Genomic DNA, 23,494 nt, shown 5'->3' on the forward strand with positions numbered 1-23,494 from the left:
ACTGTTTTAGTGTGTGTGTGTGTGTGTGTGTGTGTGTGTGTGTGTGTGTGTGTGTGTGTGTTGTTAAACTGGAAGCTCCTGCACTCTGGCAGCTTCCGTCTTGCCTGGAGTCTTTCCTGGAGAAAGCCATGGAGTGGATATAAAAGCACTGGCAATGCTGACACAACAGACATACACAATACTCAGAAAAAAAAACCTCATCATAAACATAAAACAAACATTTTGCCAAGGTGTATTCAATTTATATCTTAGCAATCGCAAGATATGCCTTTTTCAAAACATTACCTTACATGTGAAGTCACTCCAAATCTCACTCTCTGATTCATTCTCGTTGCTTTCTGTCTGTGTGTCTCTGTCAGACTCTGCGAGCCGCAGGGAAAACCTACATGATCTTCTTTGTGCTGGTGATCTTTGTGGGCTCCTTCTACCTGGTGAATCTCATCTTGGCTGTGGTGGCCATGGCTTATGAAGAGCAGAACCAGGCCACCATCGAGGAGGCTGAGCAGAAAGAGGCTGAGTTCAAGGCCATGCTGGAGCAGCTCAAGAGACAGCAGGAGGAGACTCAGGTCAGTCTCTCACACATACACACACTTACACACACTTGTTTCCCCTTATTACACATTTTTCATGTTTTCTGGTTATATTGTGTTGTTGTTTTTCCACACACACACACACCCCCCCCCCCCCAGGCTGCTGCTATGGCGACATCTGCGGGCACGGTGTCGGAGGCTGCGTTAGAGGATGAAGGAGGGGAGCACTTGTCCCGTAGCTCCTCTGAGGTTTCTAAGCTAAGCTCCAAGAGCGCCAAGGAGCGACGCAACCGCAAGAAGAAATGGCGTCAGAAAGAGCAGGAGAAAGAGAAGGGCGACAGCGAGAAGGTCGTCAAGTCCGAGTCGGACGATGGCAGCAAGAGAAGCACCATCCGTTTCCCAGGCAGCCGTCTGGGGAGGAAGACATCCATCATGAACCAGGTAAACCGCTGTTTGACTGGGCAGTCAGAAGACATGACTACAGTTGACTTAGTTTTATATGAGACCGACTTCCGTCTCATCATTTTGAGATATTATCCATATTTGAGGAACTGATTTTATTAAATACTGTTTCATTAGTTTATGTTTCTTTGTCCAGATCAGGACAGTGCATTATGGAAAGACACACGGGTAAACAAACACTCACACATACAGCCTGCAAAGAGCAGCCAGTACAACTCATTGGAGCAGTGCCCCTTCTTCCTTCTCTCTCCTTTCTTACCCTTCTCCCACACTGCCTCTGCACCAACACAGAGAAAACTTTATAGTGCCTATGGTGCAAAAAACTATGGCAGCCATGGATAGATTGTCAGACAAATTGTATGTTGAAGTGCTGAACGTTAGTTGTTTTCCCTGTAACCCAATGAGACAAGCTTTAAAGTTTAACTAAACTGTAATATTGATTAGAGGACAGAACAAAACAACTGGCTATGTTCCATCCCCCAAGCATGCATTGCACTGAAATTAGTTGTGTACTGTTCTTTCATTCATAAGTCACAATGTGGTGGTATAAGCTTAAAAGAGGAAAAAATAATGTTAGTTTCTTGTGTTATAGATGAGATTATACATTTGATGGTTAATTAATTGTTAAAATGAACTTCTGTTTTTTTAACACAGCATAATTACTGGACTCGTATGGCCTTCTTTACGGATACAAGGCCAAATTCAACATAAATGACAAGGAAAAGATAATAAATTAATTAAATCGTGTTCACTGTAATTGTGAATATTCTTGTTATCTTATACTGCAAAGATGCGGTGCTCATGTTAGACTTGTAACAGAGAGTGATTGAGTGATTGAGCATGATTACAAAGAAAACCCTTCTCCATCTCACTTTATTGTCCTTTTAAGTCTTCTTCTCTGCCAAACAGGAGTTAAGACTCATGTTATGACTCATGGTTGTAGGGGAGACAACCATGAAAGGCTCATTGTCTGTACGTCACACAACAGCCAATAACTTTTGGTATGTTGTAGGCAGAGAAAGGCAATATTTCACAGGTCTACTGTATTATCAAAAAAGGATGAAACTTGGTATTGTCAGTGCGCCCTCATCTGATGTAAGCATTTCCCATTTTGCTTGAGAGTACTCCTTCCTTTATCTCTCTGTCCTCTGATTATCCCCTGTCCACCCTTTCACTCCGCCGTTCCCTTTGTTTGCCCTCCTCACCTTGTCTCTCCTCCTTTTACACATCTGTCCACCCACTCCCGCTGTCTTTCATCACTTCCCTACTGTCCCTCTCCACCTCTCTCTCTCCCTCTTCAGTCACTGCTCAGCATCCCAGGCTCGCCCTTCATGTCGCGCCACAACAGCCGCAGCAGCATCTTCAGCTTCAAAGGCCGCTCCAAGGACGTGGGCTCGGAGAACGAGTTTGCCGACGACGAGCATAGCACAGTGGAGGAGAGCGAGGACCGCCGGGGCTCCCTGTTCATCCCTTACCGCCGCAACAGCTACAGCGGCTACAGCCAAGGTTCATCCCGCATCCACCCGCTGGCACCCCACTCTGGAGGGAAGAGGAACAGCACGGTGGACTGCAATGGCGTGGTGTCTCTCATCGGCCCTGGGCCCGGCGGACGGCTTCTGCCTGAGGTGAAAATAGATAAGGCAGCCACTGATGACAGTGTAAGGACGTCCATGAGACACTGATACAGTCTAGGCATGATGGTGGTGGCCCCGGTCTCTGCAGCTTCTCCTTCACCGCCTCTTCCCCTTTGCTCCTATTCCTCCTTTTTCCTGCTCTGAACTCAGTAGCCCCCTTTTCCTCTCCTGGTGTCTGAATATCTAGTCCCTCCTTACTTACTAGATTCTGTCTTTCATTTTCATCTTATACTGCTACTCACACTGCCGCCCTGATCTAACACCCTTTCTCACTGCCCCTTTTTTCAACAGCTCTACAAGGCACTAATCTTCCACCAGTCGAAACATTATTCACTCACTCACTGTCTAACCAGCGTCATGATTATTATTTCAGTGTTTAACATCTGACAAGAAGTCCATACAATACCAGCCTTCCTTAATTCCCCTTACAACTTACCACCAAACTAGCCCCTATTGCCCTGCATTCTCATCCAAAACAAGACTACTCAAGCATTTTACAGGAAAAAAAACCATTTCTCTCTCTCTTCTTCTTCTCTACTTATTTTTCTTTCCATTCTTAGGGGCTTTTCACTTCAAGGCCCATCTATTCTATTCCTGTTTTTATCTACCTCTCTCTCCCTCTCTCTCTCTCTCTCTCTCTCTCTCTCTGTGTCTCTCTCTCCCTCCCCCCCCCCTCTCTCTCTCTCTCTCGTTCACTTGTCCTCTTTTATTCTCTGCTCCTGAGCCACTGGGTGGTGCAAGAACAAACCTGAACCTTTTTTTCTATAACAGCATTCCTCATCATCCTAGCTAGCATGGTAGACACCCCTTTTATTCTCAACCACTCCAATTGCTTTTACCTTTCTACTTCTCTCCAAATATAGCATGGTGTAGCGCCGAATGATGTCTTGAATTCTCCTATGTTCTTAATATGATATGCATGCCAATGCATGCAATTTTAATGGTGTTTAGTCATGGGGTGTGGATTATAATGAAGGGTTTATAAACAGTTTGCTTTTGAAGTCTATTGTATGATATGGTTGCAGAAAGTGTTCAAAGAGAAGAAGACAGGTAATTTGGGGGTACTGAAGATTGTAAAAAAGATGTGATGATCTGATGTGAAAAGCTGCATTTATCATGTTAGATCCTCTGAGCAGGGTGGGGGCATGATTTAGTGGTTAGTTAGTGTATGTGTGTTTTAGTGTTTCTGCGTGTATGCATTTATGTGAGTGCTGTCTCTGACTGACATTGTGTTTCTCTCTGAGCACAGACCACAGAGGTGGAGGTGAAGAAGAAGCACTCTGGCTCTCTTATGGTATCTGTAGATCAGCTCAACTCCTCCTTCAAAGGAAAGGACCGTGCCAACAGTCAGATGAGCGTAGTCACCAACACACTGATGGAGGGTACAGACCACCTCTAGATTTAAAAAAAGAAAGCAGCTGCACTCAGTGAAATGCTGCTCTTGTGTGCTTTTTCCCTTCCAAAATCGTTTATTCCTACAACATTACAGATTTCCTCCAGGCCATATGTTGTACACCTGATAAAGCATTCTTGTTAGGGCAGCATTGTTTTAACGAGTGTTGGAGGAAAATGAAAAAAAAAAAAAAAAACAAACTCTGAAGCATTATATTATTTATGGACACTTTGTTCCTGTGTCTTACTTTATTGAACTTTTACTAATGTTCAATATATTTCAGTATACTTTGGTACAACATATTTTTCAATAAGTTTACCTGGTATGATGGATGGGAGATTCTGAAACATCATATGAAATGCCACCACCATCATAGAGATAAAACGACCAGATGATTGCTGTAAACCATAATGTATAGTAATGATTAGTATTGGCTTTGATGTCTCTGAGATTAGCAGACCAGAGCCATGCCAGAAAAAAAGCACCCAACACCATTACAGAACCACCATCATTTAGAGTCTTTATGCCTGTGTTTCTTCTATTTTGGCCCTAACCTGTACATACAGCAAGTGGCTGAAGTATTAGATCAGGAAATTTTGATTTTTTTTTCTGTAATGGCATATTCTAGTAGTGATTTCTGATATGGTTAATTTCTGATCAAAAGATAAATATGAAGCACTGATAATGACTGTTGGTTTACATACATGTTAAAACATATTGTAAGAAATGTAAGTTGTTGTGATTACTCCTCCTAGTTTCAGCTGATCTTTTAAGTATTGGATCAAGTAAATGATTTTTGTGACCTATTAACATCATCAGACTTTTGATATCTGCATTTGAAATACTGTGGAAAGCGTTGAATTGAGATTCTTATACCTCACGTCAACCTCACGTCAACCATAGGATGAAATTCTATACTGCTTTGTTTTAGTGTGGAATAAGGGAATGATCCTACCATTCATTCAGTGTTAAAAACCCCTGAGCTAGTTTTTTTAGAGAGAGGAAATTTTGCCTCCACCACTATGCCTTGTGACTCATTTCAGCAGTGGGATTCCTCATCTAATTTTCTTACAGAGTTCACGGGTGGTGGAAGGGCAATGTCTTTTGGCTGGCACATCAACTTGGGCTGAGACATTGCGTCACACTGAATCACAGAATCATCCATGTAATCCACACTGAAACAAAATATTATTGGACCAAATTCGTCCTACAACTGTATTTTCATTGAGATGTATTGGCCTTACCATAGTATTTCAAAGATTTTAAAGACCTTGTGCTGTTAGAAGGTCAGAAACTTGAAAGTTACGTTTTTTTTTAAAGGCTGAGTGATACATAGCTTAACTGGCAATTTCTCGAACATGTTTTAACATGTAATCCAATTACTAGTCAGAATCAGCAGTAGAAAACCTGTGTTTTTTCCTAATATTTATCTTTTGATCAGAACCATAATTTTAATTACTGTACAGTAAAAGGAGCCAGTGTCATTCCACTATCTATACATTTTTTGGTACTTAATGTATACTCTGTACAAATTACCTCTCATCTTTTGCCTTTGACATCACAATCTTTGAGATTTACTGTAACGTTATACATATAATTATCTTCTGTCATACTTGCTTTTTCTCACCGTGTCCTTTTCTTCCACTTTCCTCTCCTGTCTCCCCCTCCTTCCATCGCTCCCTGCAGAGTTGGAGGAGTCTCAGAGAAAGTGTCCACCCTGCTGGTATAAGTTTGCCAACACGTTCCTGATCTGGGAGTGCTTTCCCATGTGGCTAAAGCTCAAGCACATAGTCTACCTGATTGTCATGGACCCATTTGTTGACCTGGCCATCACCATCTGTATTGTCCTCAACACCCTCTTCATGGCCATGGAGCACTACCCCATGACCCCACACTTTGAGGCGGTGCTGTCTGTGGGCAACCTGGTGAGCAACTGCAGCTCTTTGTATTTTACTCTTTTGCATCATTTATCTCTGTAACATTTTTTTTATGTCTGCACGTATCTCGCAATCCCTCTGAAGAGTTAGAGAAGCGTTGTAGGTTCGTTCGCTTTGCCCCACCAACATAACCTCAAACCAATACACCAATGCATCATTGGGTATGTGCACTTAAGAATACACAGGCGTGCGCCCACACACACACACACACACACACACACACACACACACATGCAGGCCTTTGATGGGGTCTCATTAAAGATTCAGTTCCATTTTAATGCAGCCAGGCAGCCTGCTCCCCAAACTCTCATCACCCCCACTCAGGTCTCTCTCCCGCTTCTGCTTTAACCTGCTCTCCCTCAGCTCTCTCTCTCTTTCTCCCTCAGCTCTCTCTCTCTCTCCCTCAGCTCTCTCTCTCTCTCCCTCAGCTCTCTCTCTCTTTCCCTCAGCTCTCTCTCTCTCTCCCTCAGCTCTCTCTGTCTCTCTCTCTCTCCCTCAGCTCTCCCTCTCTCTCCCTCAGCTCTCTCTCTCTCCCTCAGCTCTCTCTCTCTATCTCTCTCTCTCTCTCTCTCTCCTGACATAGCAGTCCTGATAACAAGGCTTGCCATTGATCTGTCCAGGACTGGTTTGGTGGAGGCATGCATTAAAGTTTGATTATAACCAAATGTACAGCAGACTGTTTGGTTTGTCTGTGCTATGCCCTTGCTCTCAGATATCACTGTATCACAGCTGGCTACCTGCGACCATTCAGTGTCTGAGGTCAGAGGAATTGGCATGGTGTCAGGGTCGAGACAGGAAATGAGGTCACAGGGATTGGCATGTTGTCAGGAGTGGAACAGGAAATGAGATCAGAGGAATTGGCATGGCGTTGATGGATGGTGCAGTATGAATCATTGGGTGTTCTCTGCAGTGATGATTGGGCACATGATTAGGTATTGGGTGGGAGATATGGGAATGGCTCTTAGTACCACAACCCCATAAAGTCCTACAGCACTACTGGAATACTATGCCACTGCTCCATGACCTTGCCCTGTCAGGAGAGTCCTCACTCAAAGCAAGAGACCAATCCATTTTTAATCAGCACTACATCAAACAAAATGCCATGTAAGCAAGCCAGGTTTTTTCACTCTGCGCTCAATTTTCCTTCAAGACTTCTAGAACGAGGAACGGATCTCGGATTTTGCAGTTTTTTTGTGATTGCAAACAATAATCATTAATCATTAACCAGTCACCATTATATACATATTGTAACATATTGTAAATTTAAAGACAATTTGCAATGCTCCATTTGTAATATGGGTGTGAGGTTTTATAGAAATCACAAAGATCAAAGAACAAAACAAAAAAAGCATTGATCTGCTTCTTTTTGTGAATGCTTTAATTTGATTTGACTGTTCTGTGGGAGCAAAACTGTGAAGACAATATCGTGATTGCAAAATACCAAAAGCCCAAATTCCTACTGGGCCTTCAGTCTATCTAATGGACCAAACTGGAGTCTGTGACTTTAACCCATCAATACTCTGATAAATAAATATTCTTGTTCTGCTTGTATTATGTTTGGAAAAAATAACAGTGCGTATTATAAATCAATATTGATGATATTCCACAGGTTTTCACTGGGATCTTCGCTGGGGAGATGTTTGCCAAACTGGTCGCCATGGATCCCTACTACTACTTCCAGGAGGGCTGGAACTGTTTTGATGGCTTCATCGTGACTCTGAGTTTAGTTGAGCTGGGATTGGCTGACGTGGAAGGCCTGTCTGTGCTCAGGTCATTCCGATTGGTAAGTGGAAGAGAGTAGAGACAGTTCTGTGAGATGGGGGATGTCAACATCTGTTTACTTCCCCTGCCCCCCTTGCACAGACCATTCGTCAATGTGTCATTAATGAGAGATGGAAGGGTTCAGTCAGATGTCGGATCATGTGAGAAACAATAGAAAATATTCACCCAAACACCAGACAGTGGAAAAGGTAGTGATAGCAGGTTTATATGTGTTTGTATGTGATTTTTATATGGTTGACCTTGCCTAACATATTATAGATTGACTTCAGAATGAATTGTATAAACAGTGAAAGGCATTGACAAATTAGCTTTTTTGCTGTAAACTCATTGAAAATGAATTTGACATCCAAAGCTGCATATAAAAAGTATAGGCTGCATATCAGTTGTATTTCATTTGGAGGGTGGCTTTTACCATACCATGTTTCAGTACAGTGTGGCATATCAGTGTCTAAATACTTTTAAGTATTGTGAAAAATTATTTCTTAAAACCTTAAGATATATGTTGTTTAGTTACATTTAAAATATGGAGTAAATACTTTTACTTACTTACTTTTTTGGCCACAGAGGCTCTTAAGATAGAGCAGTACCAATGTAAAATGTATCTGAATCAGCCTGAGGAGAGATTTCCAAGAGTTTCCCAAAGTTAATGACAAACTTATGTTGCTACTATATGTTACTGCAACTCACAGCCAATTGAAGTAGGCAGATGAGCTACCAGGCAGATGATGCTGTTTAGGCAGCTAACATTCAGAGTCCACACCTTTTAATTATAATACTTTCAATGATACATTTTTTGCTTGTTTGTATATAATACAGATTAGCATCTTATATCAACAAATTGTCTAAATCTGTCCCTAAAAAATGTATTCATGGAGTGGAGGACATATTGACCCAAAACAAGGCTGAGCTGGGCAAGATACAGCTTGTAAAGAATCAGCAAATATGTAATGATTGACTTGTATCTTAGAATTGTATTGCCCAGTTGATAAAACAGCACTTTTAGCCCCTTTAATGTCAATGTACTGTGCCAGTGCCAGACAAAACAATCAAATGCTGACAATCAATACTTTTGCTCCATGCGCACTTCTTTTTAATGTGAAATACAAATTAGATGAGTCAGGGCAATAAAGACCACCTTTATATCACTTTCTTGATATTAATAAGAATAACTGTTTGATAATCCTGTCTTCCTTTTCCGCTTTAGCTAAGAGTGTTCAAGCTGGCCAAATCGTGGCCCACCCTCAACATGCTGATCAAGATCATCGGTAACTCAGTGGGAGCTCTGGGTAATCTGACCCTGGTGCTGGCCATCATCGTCTTCATCTTTGCTGTGGTGGGCATGCAGCTGTTTGGCAAAAGCTACAAGGACTGTGTGTGTAAGATCGCCCCGACCTGTGAGCTGCCCCGCTGGCACATGAACGACTTCTTCCACTCCTTCCTGATCGTGTTCCGAGTGTTGTGTGGAGAGTGGATCGAGACCATGTGGGACTGTATGGAAGTGGCGGGGCAGACCATGTGCCTCACCGTCTTCATGATGGTCATGGTCATTGGAAACCTGGTGGTACGAAAAGAGTACATAGCATGTATGCCACTAGATGATAGTATAAATATAATTTTTCAGATACAGCTGTCTTGGGATGCTCCCTGTAACCCTAACCCTGTAGTAAACCGTCCATCTGCTGTGGGTGCATGGGTTCTAGGCTGTGTCTGTGTTTTCTGTCCTAGGTGCTGAATCTGTTCCTGGCCTTGTTGCTGAGCTCATTCAGTGCAGATAACCTTGCAGCCACAGATGACGATGGTGAGCCCAACAACCTCCAGCTTGCTGTTGCCCGCATTAAGACAGGTATTGCCTGGTTCAAGGTCCACATGCGGGTCTTCATTGCCACAGTGCTCAAGAAGGTACAATATAATGATATAATATATCTATATGCATGGGAAATTCTCAATTGTTAAATAGCTTGTACTATAATGTTATCTAACTAAATGTGTGTGTTTTAGCCAAGTAGGACAGCTCCATTTTGACATTGTTGATTTGTCATAAGCTTTGTTTGATACTATTTTGTCACTCTAACAACAGCCTATGGAGGATGAGCAGAAACCTCTGGATGACATGTATGACAAGAAACTCAACTGCATTGCCAACCACACTGGTGTAGACATCAACCGTGAACTGGACTATGCCAAAAACGGCAATGGCACCACCAGTGGCATTGGGAGCAGCGTGGGAAAGTACATGATTGATGAGGACTACATGTCTTTCATCCACAACCCCAACCTGACCGTCTGTGTGCCCATCGCTGTTGGCGAGTCGGACTTTGAAAACCTCAACACTGAGGACTTCAGCAGCGAATCTGATGTGGAGAACAGTAAAGATGTGAGTAGGGAGGATGGATAAGAGTGTGAGAATGAGGGAAGGTGGCGGGAGTGATGTCCTTGCCTGAGATTAAGAGTTTGATGTTGGTTTGGGGGAGTTGTGGATATTGCACGATGGAGTGAGATTGAGTGGTGTGTTAGGTCAGGTTTTACTTTTACTCAATATTTGGACTGATTGAGAGATATAGCTAATAGGTATCATTGTGTTTTATAACTTATCTATATGGTGAACAGCTTAACATTTCCAGTTTGATAGGATGGGTAGAGCCAAATTCAGATTTTAACACAGCCAGTGCCTCTATATAGGTATGTTTACCGAAGAGGTGGCTGAATCATGTATTATGAGGTAATATGATAATTCAGAGTGCATGTGTGTATGTCTGTGTCTGTGGTGTGTGCATGTGTGTGTGTGTGTGTCAGTTTGTTTTTGTGTCTCTGTGTGTGCCCGTGTTGCATCTTTTCACCTACTGAGCAGAAGTGGCCTGAGCTGCCTCACTAGAGAGGCTACGCAGACAGTCAGCTGGCCTGACATTTCAGAACATTCACTTAGACATGAGAGCTGTAACACTAAGCCTTAGTGCTGACCCTGCAGATGGACAGAGACACAGGCAGGCGTGACGACAGACAGACAGACAGACCAACATACTGTCTACTGTCTAGTATGATTGTGGGAGTAGAGGGGGTCAGATCCAAAGCGTGTAGGGAAGTCTGATGTGTGGGTCACCTTGACCTGGTTTGCAGTGGGAAGAAAGGAGTGAAGGCAGCAGCATCACTACTGTACCTGCACCAGGTCCTTAGTCTGCTGGGCTCCCTCGACCAACCACACACCCATCTCCCCTGCACCGCAGCCTGTCACAGAGTACGCTGCAGGGATTGGACACAGACAGAGCCGCTATCAGCCAATCGGGGAAGCAGGGATCTGTCTGGTTGTGTGGTATACTAGAGGAGAGAGAGAGGGAGAGAGAGAGGGAGAGTGAGTGTGAATGCGGTCCTTTGCTGACGACTCAAGATTATAAAGTGCAGCATCATTCTCTAGTGAATTGGATTGGCTGAGTGCGTCTGTGTTTGCATGTGTGCAAGTGTGTGTATACAGTATTGCAATAAGGCTGCTATTACGCAGGGGTTTCACCACTTTGTCCTGCCTCACCTTGACCTATTGTTCAGATGTGACATGATTTATAGACTTCACCAAGCAGCAGCTTCTGCTTTAATGGCAACATCTAAAAATTGGTGATTTACATTCATCTTTACTATACAAGAATGAAATTTATGTTGAATATTCTTAGCGGTTCTTTTTCTGTTGTTTTAGGAAGACAAACATATTATTTGGTAGAAATTTGATATACCAACAGATTCTGTGAACGCCATTACCTTTATTTATCATCATTAATATTTTTTGTGTTTATTGTACTGACTCTCCTGTATGTATGTGTGCGTATACTTCCTACACAATTTACTTAAATATATGAGCCCTTCATCACTGAATCTATATTTATGCATATTTAACGTTGACCATCGCTATTAGTGTAATCAATCACTGGTCAAGGTTAATTACTACCTTGTTAATGTCTATTAATACCTCTCCAGGACAGAATCTGGTAGAAATGATAGCTATACTTGCACCTACATGGCTAGAGCATGCATCCACCTATAGCAATAAATCATGTCATGCATATAAACCCAAAGGGACGTTAAGGTAATAGCTGTATTGGCACTGTGCAGTATCCATGTGCTGTGAGCACCTCAATGCTGAGCTCATGATGTTCAGGGAGAAATTCAGAGGTTGAATTGATCTCTCTGGTCCTCTGTGTGTCCTAGCTGGATGACACCAGTTCGTCTGAGGGCAGCACTATAGACATCAAGCCTGATGTGGAGGAGGTGGCGGTGGTGGAGGTAGTCGAGGAGTACGTAGACCCAGACGCCTGCTGGACAGATGGTAGGGGGTGTTCACTCACTGACTTGGTAGTTAGTAATAACAATAAAAATAATGTTATGAATTACTATTAGCACTGTATGTAGTATAGTAATAGCGCTCTAATGTATACATATGTTTGTGTATGGGTAGTATAGTGTGTCCATCTTTCTAGCGTGTTTCAGCGGTTGTGTTTCTCCTTTGTCATTCAGAGTGTGTGGCCAAATATAAGTGCTGTGACGTGCCCATCACTCACGGCTGGGGGAAGCACTGGTGGTTCCTGAGGAAGACCTGCTACCTGATTGTAGAACACAATTGGTTTGAAACTCTTATCATCTTCATGATCCTGCTCAGCAGTGGAGCACTGGTAAGAACATACACACACACACACACACACACACACGCACACACATGCTCACGCATGCATGTACACACACACACACACAATACTACTACTGCTACTACTACTACTAGTAATAATAATAATAATGATAATAACCTTTATTTATGGAGCACTTATAAAACCAGAATTACAAAGTGCTTTATAAAATAAGTAAAAATGTAAGCAATAAATAAAACGTGAACAATAACTAAGAATAAAAAAGGATTAAAATAAAATGGGCAAATGCACAGAATCATTAAAACAAGAATATGGCTATAGGGTTTGATCACTCCCATTTTCTTGCAAAGTGTGGGGAAAAGCGAGATCATCTCTTGCTTTTCTTCTGCAACTGTGCTTGATATGATTGTTGCTAATGGACAGCAAAGTGCTGTAATGCACCAACCTTTCAACCAAAGGAATCCAGCTTAGGTTTGCAGCTTTCTGGGGGGACTGTAGCCAAATAGTGATTCAGAACACTTATGTGTTGAGCAGTGGACACAGGCAATGGAGAATTGAGGAGCTAAGGGAAGTATCAGTCTGACTGGACAGAAAACCTGTTCTATCAGCTAGTCAGCCGCCACTACTGTATGGAAAAAACTCACACTCTGAAATGGTGCACAGGGCATATAACCTGTTGTATAAAACTTAACATTACTGAAGAGGATGTTATAATAATAAAAACAATCCAAAAGCCTGCCAAAGTGACTTCCCAAAACTCCTCTATAGAAAATAGTATTGGTTGACCAAGATCACATCATCATGCTGCATAAACAGCATCTTACCAATAGGATGGTATGGTAAGTGAGATGACCAAGGTGTGGTACTCCAGAGTAGATCTTGGAGTTTATATCATTATAATGGAGATCAAGCAAAAATGACAGAAATTTATTTGGAAACCATTCCTATAAAATCACATCCGGGTAGCATTCAGGACCAATGTTTCCTCTAAGCAAGATAGTTAGGTGACCTATGCCTAATAATTTATCACATTGAACAAAAAATAATATTTTGTCAGTCATTAGTCATTGTTCCACTTTGCCCTCAGAAATTTTGTTGATGTAAGTGGGTTTGGAAGTTTTAGTGGAAAATTATATCAGATGTGGGGACTTAAGCACATCTTAGGATTTAGTGATTTGACACCTCTGACTGTGACCCACACCAGCAAGGCACCAACCACACACACACACACACACACACACACACACAGACACACACACACACACACACACACACACACACAGTGCTGGAGATAAAATACAGCACCATTCTCCTCACAGAAATAGACCTCTATATTTTTCACTACCACATTTGGCATTAGTAAAACTGTATAACAGCACCCCTCCAAATAGCTCCAACGGCTCCATCAGCTCAAATAGCTACATCCAAATGCGCTGCCCTACCTGCAACGTCCTGAGACATACATTGCTAGAATTTTTTTTAGACTATACAATGCAATATTGAACGATTTCATGCCTGGAAATTTAATTTCTGCACAGCACAACTGTATGCTTACTCTATTCCATTTTATTTTTAATGCCATTTGAATACCTCTCTCTTTATAAATGTTGTATTGACCAACTATTAAGTCAAACCCCTGGCTTGTGAAAATGTACATGGTAAATAAACTTGATTATGATTTTGAACTGATAACTCCATGTGTGTATCAACATATAATCTGTGAATAGTTCATGTTGAAAGAGAGCAGCCACGCCACTGCCTGTCTGAACCTTCTGCGCTCCTCTCTAGGCCTTTGAGGATGTGTACATTGAGCAGAGGAAGACAGTCAAGATCATTCTGGAGTATGCGGACCGGGTTTTCACCTATATCTTCATCCTGGAGATGTTGCTGAAATGGGTGGCCTATGGCTTCGTCAAGTACTTTACAAACGCCTGGTGCTGGCTAGACTTCTTCATTGTGGATGTAAGTACCTATCCACACTATTTATTTGGCACAATTCCTTATGATTATATTTTAAGATGGCAACATTAAAGGAATACACCAAGGTTTTGGGAGATTTGTCTGTCAACTTACTCATGAAGTGATGAGAACACAGACACCAAAATCATCCATGTGTACCTAGTGGATCATTTACTCCGGTGCTCCATGCTAACACTTTAGCATACACTATGTTGAGTGATAGTAGCCCACTAGCATGATCTAAAAAATATGAAAATGAGAATGTGTAGCAGCTCTAAAGCTACATATTAAGTAATCTTAAAAATATGTGGCCATCTCTGGCAGTTTTGTGCAAGAGATTGATAAAATTGACATGAGAAATGGTATAAAAATAACTTACTGTTTCAAATGACCATGGGAGTACTTTCCCTGTTTCCATAGAAAGTGAACATGGTAGGCGATGGGAGACTACTAGAGTGAATCAATACGTGGTTGCTCACCTGAAATAGTTCCAAAACTAAACCTGGCTACATCTACTATATTGAGTTAATGACATTTCATTTTTTAAATGTATGAATCTATAGGCCATATAATAACAACCACTAGTTGCAAAGTATTCTTACTTTGGATAATGCTCGTCACCTACTGTCACTCAACATAGCGTATGTTAGCATGGAGCAAATGATCTACTGGGGACACATGGATGATTTTTTGATGTCTATGTTCTCTTAACTTAATGGGTTGACCAACGGGCCAATCTCCCAAAAACTTGGTGGATTCCTTTAACTAAACGTTTCATATATGAACTGAAAACTCAGCATGTATGTTGTTTTGTGAGTTTTTTTGGGGGGGAGGGGTGTAAATTGGGCTATAATGGTAATTTACCGTAAGTAACAATACAATTACTGGTCAGATAGCCCTCTGTGTAGTCGTTTGTCGTGATTACAACTTGAGAGCCAGATTGTATGTATTCTTTCCCAGGAGACTTATATCCTGCAATTGCCAAAAAATTCTTAATTTGCAGAACTTAGATATTGTTAATTTTCTACCCCAATCAACAAAATTGGACCCAAAAATCTTATTTTACTTGCTTGAATATCATGTAAGAATACCTAAGTATAACTGCTAAGCACTGCTTGACCAGTTTCAGGTGCCGGATCATTTCAGTAGCCTACAGTGAAATGTCTTTCGTCAAACATTTCTTATTTTACTACTTAATTTATTAAACCTCCCTTATTTGAGTTATTTGATAAGATGCTGAAAGGCCTGTTGTAGTATTATTCATTGATATCCAGGCTTTGCCTGCAGTGCCTAGTGGACCACAGTCGTGGTCAGTGAAATGCTGCAATATTAAGTATTACTGTTGAAAATGGGAGACTTGGCATTGGTATGGAGTCACAAGTATTCACTCAAGCTCAGTGAAGTCTGAGATAGTAAACTACACATAAGTGTTAAATGTGATGTTAGTGATACATTGAAGAATGTTTCCCTGACAGTACTCAAAGCAATGCGATGGACTCCCATTCCTATTGGTTATATATGGTGTGTCCTGTTCTGTCATATTGTTTGGTGAGTCTATTGACTGAATTTCTCCCACTGTCTGCATCTGCAAATGTACATTACATGGCATGCACAAATGCCTTCTTCACATATCTGATGTGTTGTGTTGTGTTGTGTTGTGTTGTGTTGTGTTGTGTTGTGTTATGTTGAGTCATGTAATGGGTGGTAAATCATCTGTGATCCCTCCTCACTCTAATAAACAAATCTCCCACCATCCTTGATAGATTGCGAGTAGCCTGGCTGTCTATGGTTGAATATTCAGACATCGGGATTTGTCACAGTGGGTCATGGTGTGGATGTATCAATGTGTGTTGTATGCCTGGTGATTAACTATAAATCTGTTTGTGTTCTTTATTGGGAAAATGTCCATGAACTCCACTGCCTGTGACTGCATGAATGTGAATCTGGTTCATGCCATGCTCTCACACCTCTTTCTCCTTACTTTCCTGTCTATGTGTTCACTGTCCTGTCAGAAAACTGAAGGATTTGCTAAAGGAGGTTGGACTGCATACTCTTATTTTTTTTTTTTTAATGGATGCGTATGTGTATATTAAAATTGCTTGTGTATATTAAACTGTAGATTTTTACAACACAGAAAGATTTTGTCAGTGGTTCAAGGGTCATTTGAGTTGACAGATGAAGCCAAAAACAGTAGAATGGGATACAACTTACCTCTTCCCTGTGTGGTCGTGGTAGACTTTTCTCTTCTGAAATAGAAAAACAAGACATAGCGTGTTGATGGCCCCATATATTGTCAGCAGCCTAATCCATGTTTATGACCAAATATAGCTGATGATGGAAGACAGAAGAAGCAAGCTCTTATGGTCTCTCTCCAGGTGATGTGCTGGAATCACAGTGCCTGACAAACCCTCCCTGATTCTACCATAGAGAACATCAACTGTGCAGGAATCAAAATATTCTCGCGTATTGTGGTTTGTGTATTGTGATGATAACTTATCCTGGCTTTTCCATGCAAGTCTCCTCCCTAACATTGACCTATCCTCTCTCTCACAGCAGGTGCCTATAACTGTGTCTCTCTTTAAGTTGAGAGAGACATTGTGCTGCTGTCAAGAGGGACTGAGGGTCGGTGTTTGAGGGTCCAGGGTAAGGTTTGTGTGCTGTGTTGGGACTCTTACCTTCACAGGTTATCCTCTCTCTTCTAACCCTGAAAGTTGTCCTCAACCTCGTGCGTTTTCTCTCCCCTCTTTAAATAAGATGCTATCTGGTGTGGATACTGTATTGTTTTGTACAGTGTACTGTGTGTATTTTATCGTGTCATATTGAGTTAGTGTTTGTGAAAGCATTTCTCCTCTGATTTTTCCCTTTGTTTGAATCTTATCTTCTCTCCCTCTCACTGTGTCAACCACAAGTTTCTTTCCAGGTGTGCTCACTGTGCTGTTAAGCTGGTTATCAAGCTGGACTGGCTTGCCAAACTAAACCAAACGCGAACATAAACAAACAAAAACATATCCAGAAAAAAACTTGGGGCGTGTACTATTTCTTAACCTTTGTATATTGTATTAACCCCTGTTTAACCTTATGCTCTCTCAATTTTGTTATATAGATACATATACTTACACATATAGAAACTATATATGTATTTATATATATCTGTATAAGCTCATTAACCATTCAGCCATCCTTTACGTAGGGTCTATCTTTCTCTCTGTATCCCCTCTAACTATGTGGACCCTCTCTGTCTTTGCTTCTGTCTTTCCCTCTCCCTCTCTCCCTGTCTGTGTAGGTGTCTATAGTCAGCCTTATAGCTAATGCGTTGGGCTACTCCGATCTAGGCCCCATTAAATCACTCAGGACACTGAGGGCCTTGAGACCCCTCAGGGCCCTGTCGCGTTTTGAAGGGATGAGGGTAAGATACCTAAGATACCAGGCAGCTGGTCCTTCTGCATGCCGATCAAATAAAAGCATCAACGCATGCTAGAGATAACAATATAGAGAATTCTAGAAAATTCAAAGGGGGGGGATTTAGGTAACCCCTTTCCACGGTCATTAATGAAAAGCTTTTTGCATGGATACAGATCATCTCAGATGGTCATAATACATCTGATTTGATTTATCTTATTTCATTTCATATATTAGAAATATAGCATTTTACAATGATTTCTTCACAAAAAATATTAACATGAACACCTTAAAAAGCTGTCCCATGCCTTAATGAAAGATTAGGCCATGGAAATACATTTTAAGCTGAATAATGTAATATATTATAGTACAAAACATAGCTCTTGAGTATTCAATACCAGCTGAGACAGCAACTAGAAGCTGGTTTGAACCATCGCACAAAACCTGCTCAGACTGAACCATTGGGTAGAGGTGATGAAGCCTGAAGTTAAATAATTTGAGCTACACGACCAATACCTGCTAGAAGTTTGTCTCTGAGCTTTGCCAGAGAATGGAAAGTTGTATATGTCCTTTCTGCAACAAGAATGGGTCTTACTAATCGTTTCTGCCATGTATCCATGTGTGATGGGTTGGATCAGCCTCTGGTTGTTGCTGTGCAGAAAAAAATCTTGTTAGTGTCTAGGCTAAGCGCCCTCTGACTGCCACTCTGCCTCGCCTCTCCTGTTATCTGATGTTATCACAGTTTGGCTTTGGCCTTGTCACACTGGAAGATCAACAAACTTCTGGTTGCATACCCTCTCCCTCCACCTCACCCTTGCTCACCCTCCCTCAGTGAATTTCATTACCATGATTTGCATGATAACATTGTCTTACAGTGGTTATATTAACTGATCACATGGATGCGACATCTCTATATTATAATATTTGCCATAACACTAGGTTAGGGTGAAAAGGAACCCTAGACCCCTTCCTAACATAAGTTTTGACATTTGATGTTTGCCCATAAGATTTTGGTTCATAAATTTGATGTTTGCCCATAAGATTTTGGTTCATAAATTGGCTTGCTTGTTTCCACAGCTTTTCCATGTTTTGAACTGCACATTCATATGGTATTCCCCTAAAATATTAGTTCTATCTACCCTAACATGCCTACACCGCTTAAGTGCAGTATAGATTATATGAGTCATGCTCTCCTTTGGCAATAACCATAACCCTGTATATATACTGTACCCATCATACACAGCCACTGTAGGGTGGGGAATACTCAGCATTATAACAGTGTTTTTTCACATTCTTTGAAAACTCCCTTGCTAAGTCATCAAGTTTAGTAGTCACACTAATTTTGCAGATCCAACTCAGAAAGCCCTTGTGTTCTTTAGTTAGTTGTTGTCAAGGGGGGAACATATTCCTGTGAGCGAGCTTACAGCTCTGACAGAGCATGCCAGGCTCAGATCAGCTCACGTCTGGTGAGCTGCTGGATGTCCTGCATTCGAACAGCCACAAACACATTCTGGAGCAGCAGTATAGTCTGAGCTGTTGAATACGACCACTGCCGCATAATCTATGGATGACCAAATATAGGGTTACAATAAATGCAGGTGTTGAAGGAAAAGTTTGCTATTTCCCAATGCACTTTTTGTTTTGTAATAGACTGGCTAGAGGAACTTTGATGGAGACATTGTGTGTAGTTATAGTATGTACTTGATCAAAAACTTCTCTGAGTGGTTTACAGTTATGACAGGCATCCGACTTTTCATGTATTTTTCCTTACAAAATATTTACACATACACACAATTAGTCAGTACATCTTGAGGCTACACCTAACACATTGTACCAGTTCATATTGTAGGAGAGTTTTTCAGGGATACCGTAGGATTAACACCATCCTGAATATACTATTTGGATTTCTAGCTAAAGAATATTTATATTTCATAGTGGTGGGCTTAATCTTGCACCAGGAAATTAGAGAACATATAGTTAGTGTCTCTAATAGAGGGAGAGATTGTGCATTCCTATGTGCATGTGTGTGTTGATGTTCTTGTATATGTCTATGCAGTTGGTATGTGATTGCTATGTCATGGTGGTGCTATTTCCCTGGTGTGCTCCTCAGGTGGTGGTGAATGCCTTGGTGGGCGCAATCCCCTCCATCATGAATGTGCTGCTGGTGTGTCTCATCTTCTGGCTCATCTTCAGCATCATGGGTGTCAATCTGTTTGCTGGGAAGTATTACTACTGCTTTAACGATACGGCCGAGGAGTACTTCCAGGCTGATGTGGTCAACAACAAATCAGAGTGTTTTGCACTCATTAGCGCAAACTACTCTGAAGTCAGATGGAAGAATGTCAAGATCAATTTTGACAATGTGGGTGCAGGATACCTGGCACTCCTGCAAGTGGTGAGAAACCTTTGCTGTCACTTCATATTGATCTTCTCTCCACAACTGATTACTGTTTAAACCTATTTCTTACATATCGTGTCTGCCCTCTCACAGGCAACATTCAAGGGCTGGATGGACATTATGTATGCAGCAATAGATTCTAGAAAGGTAGGTCTGTCGCAGTTCTGAAGTCTTGCTTCCTGATTAATGTGAAATGCAGTTGTGTATATTTTTACTTGTGGCACTCTGCAGGTTGGGGACCAGCCCATCTATGAGGACAACATATACATGTACATCTACTTTGTCATCTTCATCATCTTCGGCTCCTTCTTCACCCTAAACCTCTTCATTGGTGTCATCATTGATAACTTCAACCAGCAAAAGAAAAAGATAAGATTTATTTTCCTTGTTGTGTGCACAAACTGCTTTGCAAATGATTAAAGCTTAGAATCTCATCTAAGGGTCAAAGACCAAATATGTGTGTGCCATTTGATTTTGATTAGCACTGGAAAGAGGGTCCGAATACTTTCAGATTGTAATCAGATTGTTCTTGTCCCTTTACTTTGGAGGTCAGGATATCTTCATGACAGAAGAGCAGAAGAAATACTACAATGCCATGAAGAAACTAGGATCAAAGAAACCACAGAAACCGATACCCAGGCCAATGGTAAGTTTTGTTTTGCGGTTTGATCTTCGCCAACCAGATAGTTTTGGGCCCTGACACATTTAGAGGTGAATTTCAAGGAGAGGACTAAGGAAAGCACTCCAAGAAACATTCCATGAGATCCCTATTCCAAGTGTGCTAAATTCACTAATAATATCCCTCTATCCATTTCCTCCCTCTCTCCTCAGAACAATATCCAGGGCATGGTGTTTGACTTTGTGACGCAGCAGGTCTTCGACATCTCCATCATGATCCTTATCTGCCTCAACATGGTCACCATGATGGTGGAGACAGACGACCAGTCAGAAGACACGGAGAATGTTCTGTACTGGGTCAACTTCATCTTTATTGTGGTCTTCACCACTGAGTTTGTACTGAAGCTCTTTGCCCTTCGTCACTACTACTTCACCATAGGTTGGAACATCTTTGACGTGGTTGTGGTCATCCTTTCCATTGTTGGTAAGTATTCAAAAGAGGAATGTATGCATGGAAATAGGAAAAAGAGGAATACGAGGAAATAAATGTTTTGGGTTTTTCTTCTATGCAAATCTCTAGGAGTACAATTGTCTTGAACTTCTATGCTGTGAAAATGTGAATATAGTTTCATTTTGATTTGATTTTTGTTGCTGCTTCAGTTTGGAGAACGAGTTTGTTAAGGACTGATTTCCTCAGTGCATTCAATAGCCATTGAGGAAATGTTACAGGAGTTTGCTGCAGTCTGATGCAATTTTATAACAAGCCAGCACTGAACTCAGGTGTTGCCATCTCCCTCTAGTGGCTTTCCAGTCACAAAGCAGTCAAATGTGGCATCAACTTGTGTTGTTGTCCTTATTTGTGAGCATAATACTATACTGAGAATAAAAGAAAGCAGCCAGTGAGCCAGTGATGATATTCCCTCTCTCCTAACCAAACACATGTCTTCTTCTCCTCTGTGTGCTCCTTTTCATTATAGGAATGTTTCTGGCGGACCTGATTGAGAAGTACTTTGTGTCACCAACCCTCTTCAGGGTGATTCGTCTGGCCCGTATCGGCAGAATCCTACGTCTCATCAAATCGGCAAAGGGCATTAGGACTCTACTGTTTGCCCTAATGATGTCACTTCCTGCCCTGTTCAACATTGGCCTGTTGCTGTTCCTGGTCATGTTCATTTTCTCTATCTTTGGCATGTCTAACTTTGGCTATGTAAAACACGGGGCTGGAATTGATGACATGTACAACTTTGAGACCTTTGGCAACAGCATGATCTGCCTGTTCATGATCACCACGTCAGCTGGCTGGGACGGCCTGTTGCTACCCATCCTCAACTACCCTCCCGACTGTGACCCCCTTCTGGAGAATGCTGGCACCCCGGCCACAGGAGACTGTGGCAACCCTTCTGTGGGCATCTTCTTCTTTGTCATGTACATCATCATTTCTTTCCTCATTGTGGTCAACATGTATATCGCCATCATCCTGGAGAACTTCAGCGTGGCCACAGAGGAGAGTGCAGACCCACTCAGTGAGGACGACTTTGAGACCTTTTATGAGATTTGGGAGAAGTTTGACCCTGACGCCTGCCAGTTCATCACCTATGCCAAGCTTTCTGACTTTGCTGATGCACTAGAACACCCGCTCCGTGTACCCAAGCCCAACACCATTGAGCTGATCGCCATGGACATGCCCATGGTGAGCGGCGACCGCATCCACTGCCTGGACATCCTCTTTGCCTTCACCAAGCGTGTGCTGGGTGACAGTGGCGAGCTGGACATGCTGAGGCAGCAAATGGAGGAGCGTTTTGTGGCAGCCAATCCCTCTAAGGTGTCCTATGAGCCAATCACCACCACCCTGAGGCGCAAGCAGGAGGATGTGTCAGCCAAAATCATTCAAAGGTGTTACCGTTCCTACCTGGCGAGGCGGGGTTTCGTCTGCAAGCGCAAACCAGCCAACAATGACGTCGAGAATGGCGGGACCAATCAGGAACAGGAAAAGAAGGAGGGCACTCCCTCCACTGCCTCCCTGCCCTCTTATGACAGTGTAACCAAACCTGACAAGGAGAAACAGGATGACAACAACGAGGGAAAGGGAGGAAGGAAAGAGAAGGGAAGAAACCAAAAAGACGTCAGGGAATCTAAATGTTAGAGTGTTGGCATAATAATCACAGTAATAACAATAATAATTATAATAATGTAACTTCAAGCAAAGCGAGAGGAAACCATCTAACCCACACAGATGTACAGATTATTTCATTTGCAAGTAAGAAAAAGAATACTATTCAATAATTTTGTTTACAGACTTCATTCTTGTATTGATGCAGAGGGAAGCAGCGTGGTCTGTTACAGCTTGAAGACACTTGAACTTGAGTAAAACCAAACATAATCAGCGTACTGTGTGACATTGTTGTATCTAGACTACTGATCTTAACAAAAGGGAATGAATAACAGACAAAATACTAAGGAAATGTCTGTGTCTGCTAAAAGGCAGATTGCTCACGTATCACTGGTCTACGGATAAGACAAGTAACTCTACACTTAAGAGGCATGAATGAGAAACACTAAAGGAATCCAATGTGTGGATGCAAGCAATGGATTCCAATGGAAAACAGTGTTGGGAGGGAAAAACAAGGATGCTGCTTGATGTTGAAGAATCATCTTAAAGCAGTCACAAGAGTGGACCTGTGTCATTTAGTATTGAAATGTATAGAGGGACAAAATGACACACTCACTCTGTATGAGCAAACAGAAGAACGACTGGTG

General features: G+C 41.9%; 1 protein-coding gene across 11 annotated transcripts in view; it reads left to right on the top strand.

The window, feature by feature from the left end:
- Positions 1-22,960, top strand: part of scn8ab (sodium channel, voltage gated, type VIII, alpha subunit b) — a 43,987-nt gene extending 21,027 nt beyond the window's left edge. For 2 of the 11 annotated variants that reach the window (XM_071919385.1, XM_071919384.1), the window contains exons 9-27: positions 360-566; positions 690-971; positions 2,294-2,617; positions 3,876-4,008; positions 5,706-5,944; positions 7,566-7,739; positions 8,943-9,299; positions 9,464-9,637; positions 9,816-10,112; positions 11,930-12,047; positions 12,236-12,390; positions 14,152-14,325; positions 17,606-17,728; positions 19,832-20,116; positions 20,213-20,266; positions 20,351-20,488; positions 20,661-20,765; positions 20,951-21,221; positions 21,715-22,960. In XM_071919385.1, the coding sequence (XP_071775486.1) occupies positions 360-566; positions 690-971; positions 2,294-2,617; positions 3,876-4,008; positions 5,706-5,944; positions 7,566-7,739; positions 8,943-9,299; positions 9,464-9,637; positions 9,816-10,112; positions 11,930-12,047; positions 12,236-12,390; positions 14,152-14,325; positions 17,606-17,728; positions 19,832-20,116; positions 20,213-20,266; positions 20,351-20,488; positions 20,661-20,765; positions 20,951-21,221; positions 21,715-22,880 (4,776 nt within the window). In that variant the 3' untranslated portion in view covers positions 22,881-22,960. Of the gene's footprint in view, positions 1-359; positions 567-689; positions 972-2,293; positions 2,651-3,696; positions 3,700-3,870; positions 4,009-5,705; positions 5,945-7,565; positions 7,740-8,942; positions 9,300-9,463; positions 9,638-9,815; positions 10,130-10,790; positions 10,794-11,929; positions 12,048-12,235; positions 12,391-14,151; positions 14,326-17,605; positions 17,729-19,831; positions 20,117-20,212; positions 20,267-20,350; positions 20,489-20,660; positions 20,766-20,950; positions 21,222-21,714 lie in introns of all 11 variants that reach the window. The other 9 variants (XM_071919391.1, XM_071919388.1, XM_071919382.1 and 6 more) reach the window with 8 other exon arrangements.
- Positions 22,961-23,494: the final 534 nt, after the last annotated feature.

This window comes from Centroberyx gerrardi, chromosome 5 (genome assembly GCF_048128805.1).
Source record: "Centroberyx gerrardi isolate f3 chromosome 5, fCenGer3.hap1.cur.20231027, whole genome shotgun sequence".
In the NCBI taxonomy this organism is placed as follows: domain Eukaryota; kingdom Metazoa; phylum Chordata; class Actinopteri; order Beryciformes; family Berycidae; genus Centroberyx; species Centroberyx gerrardi.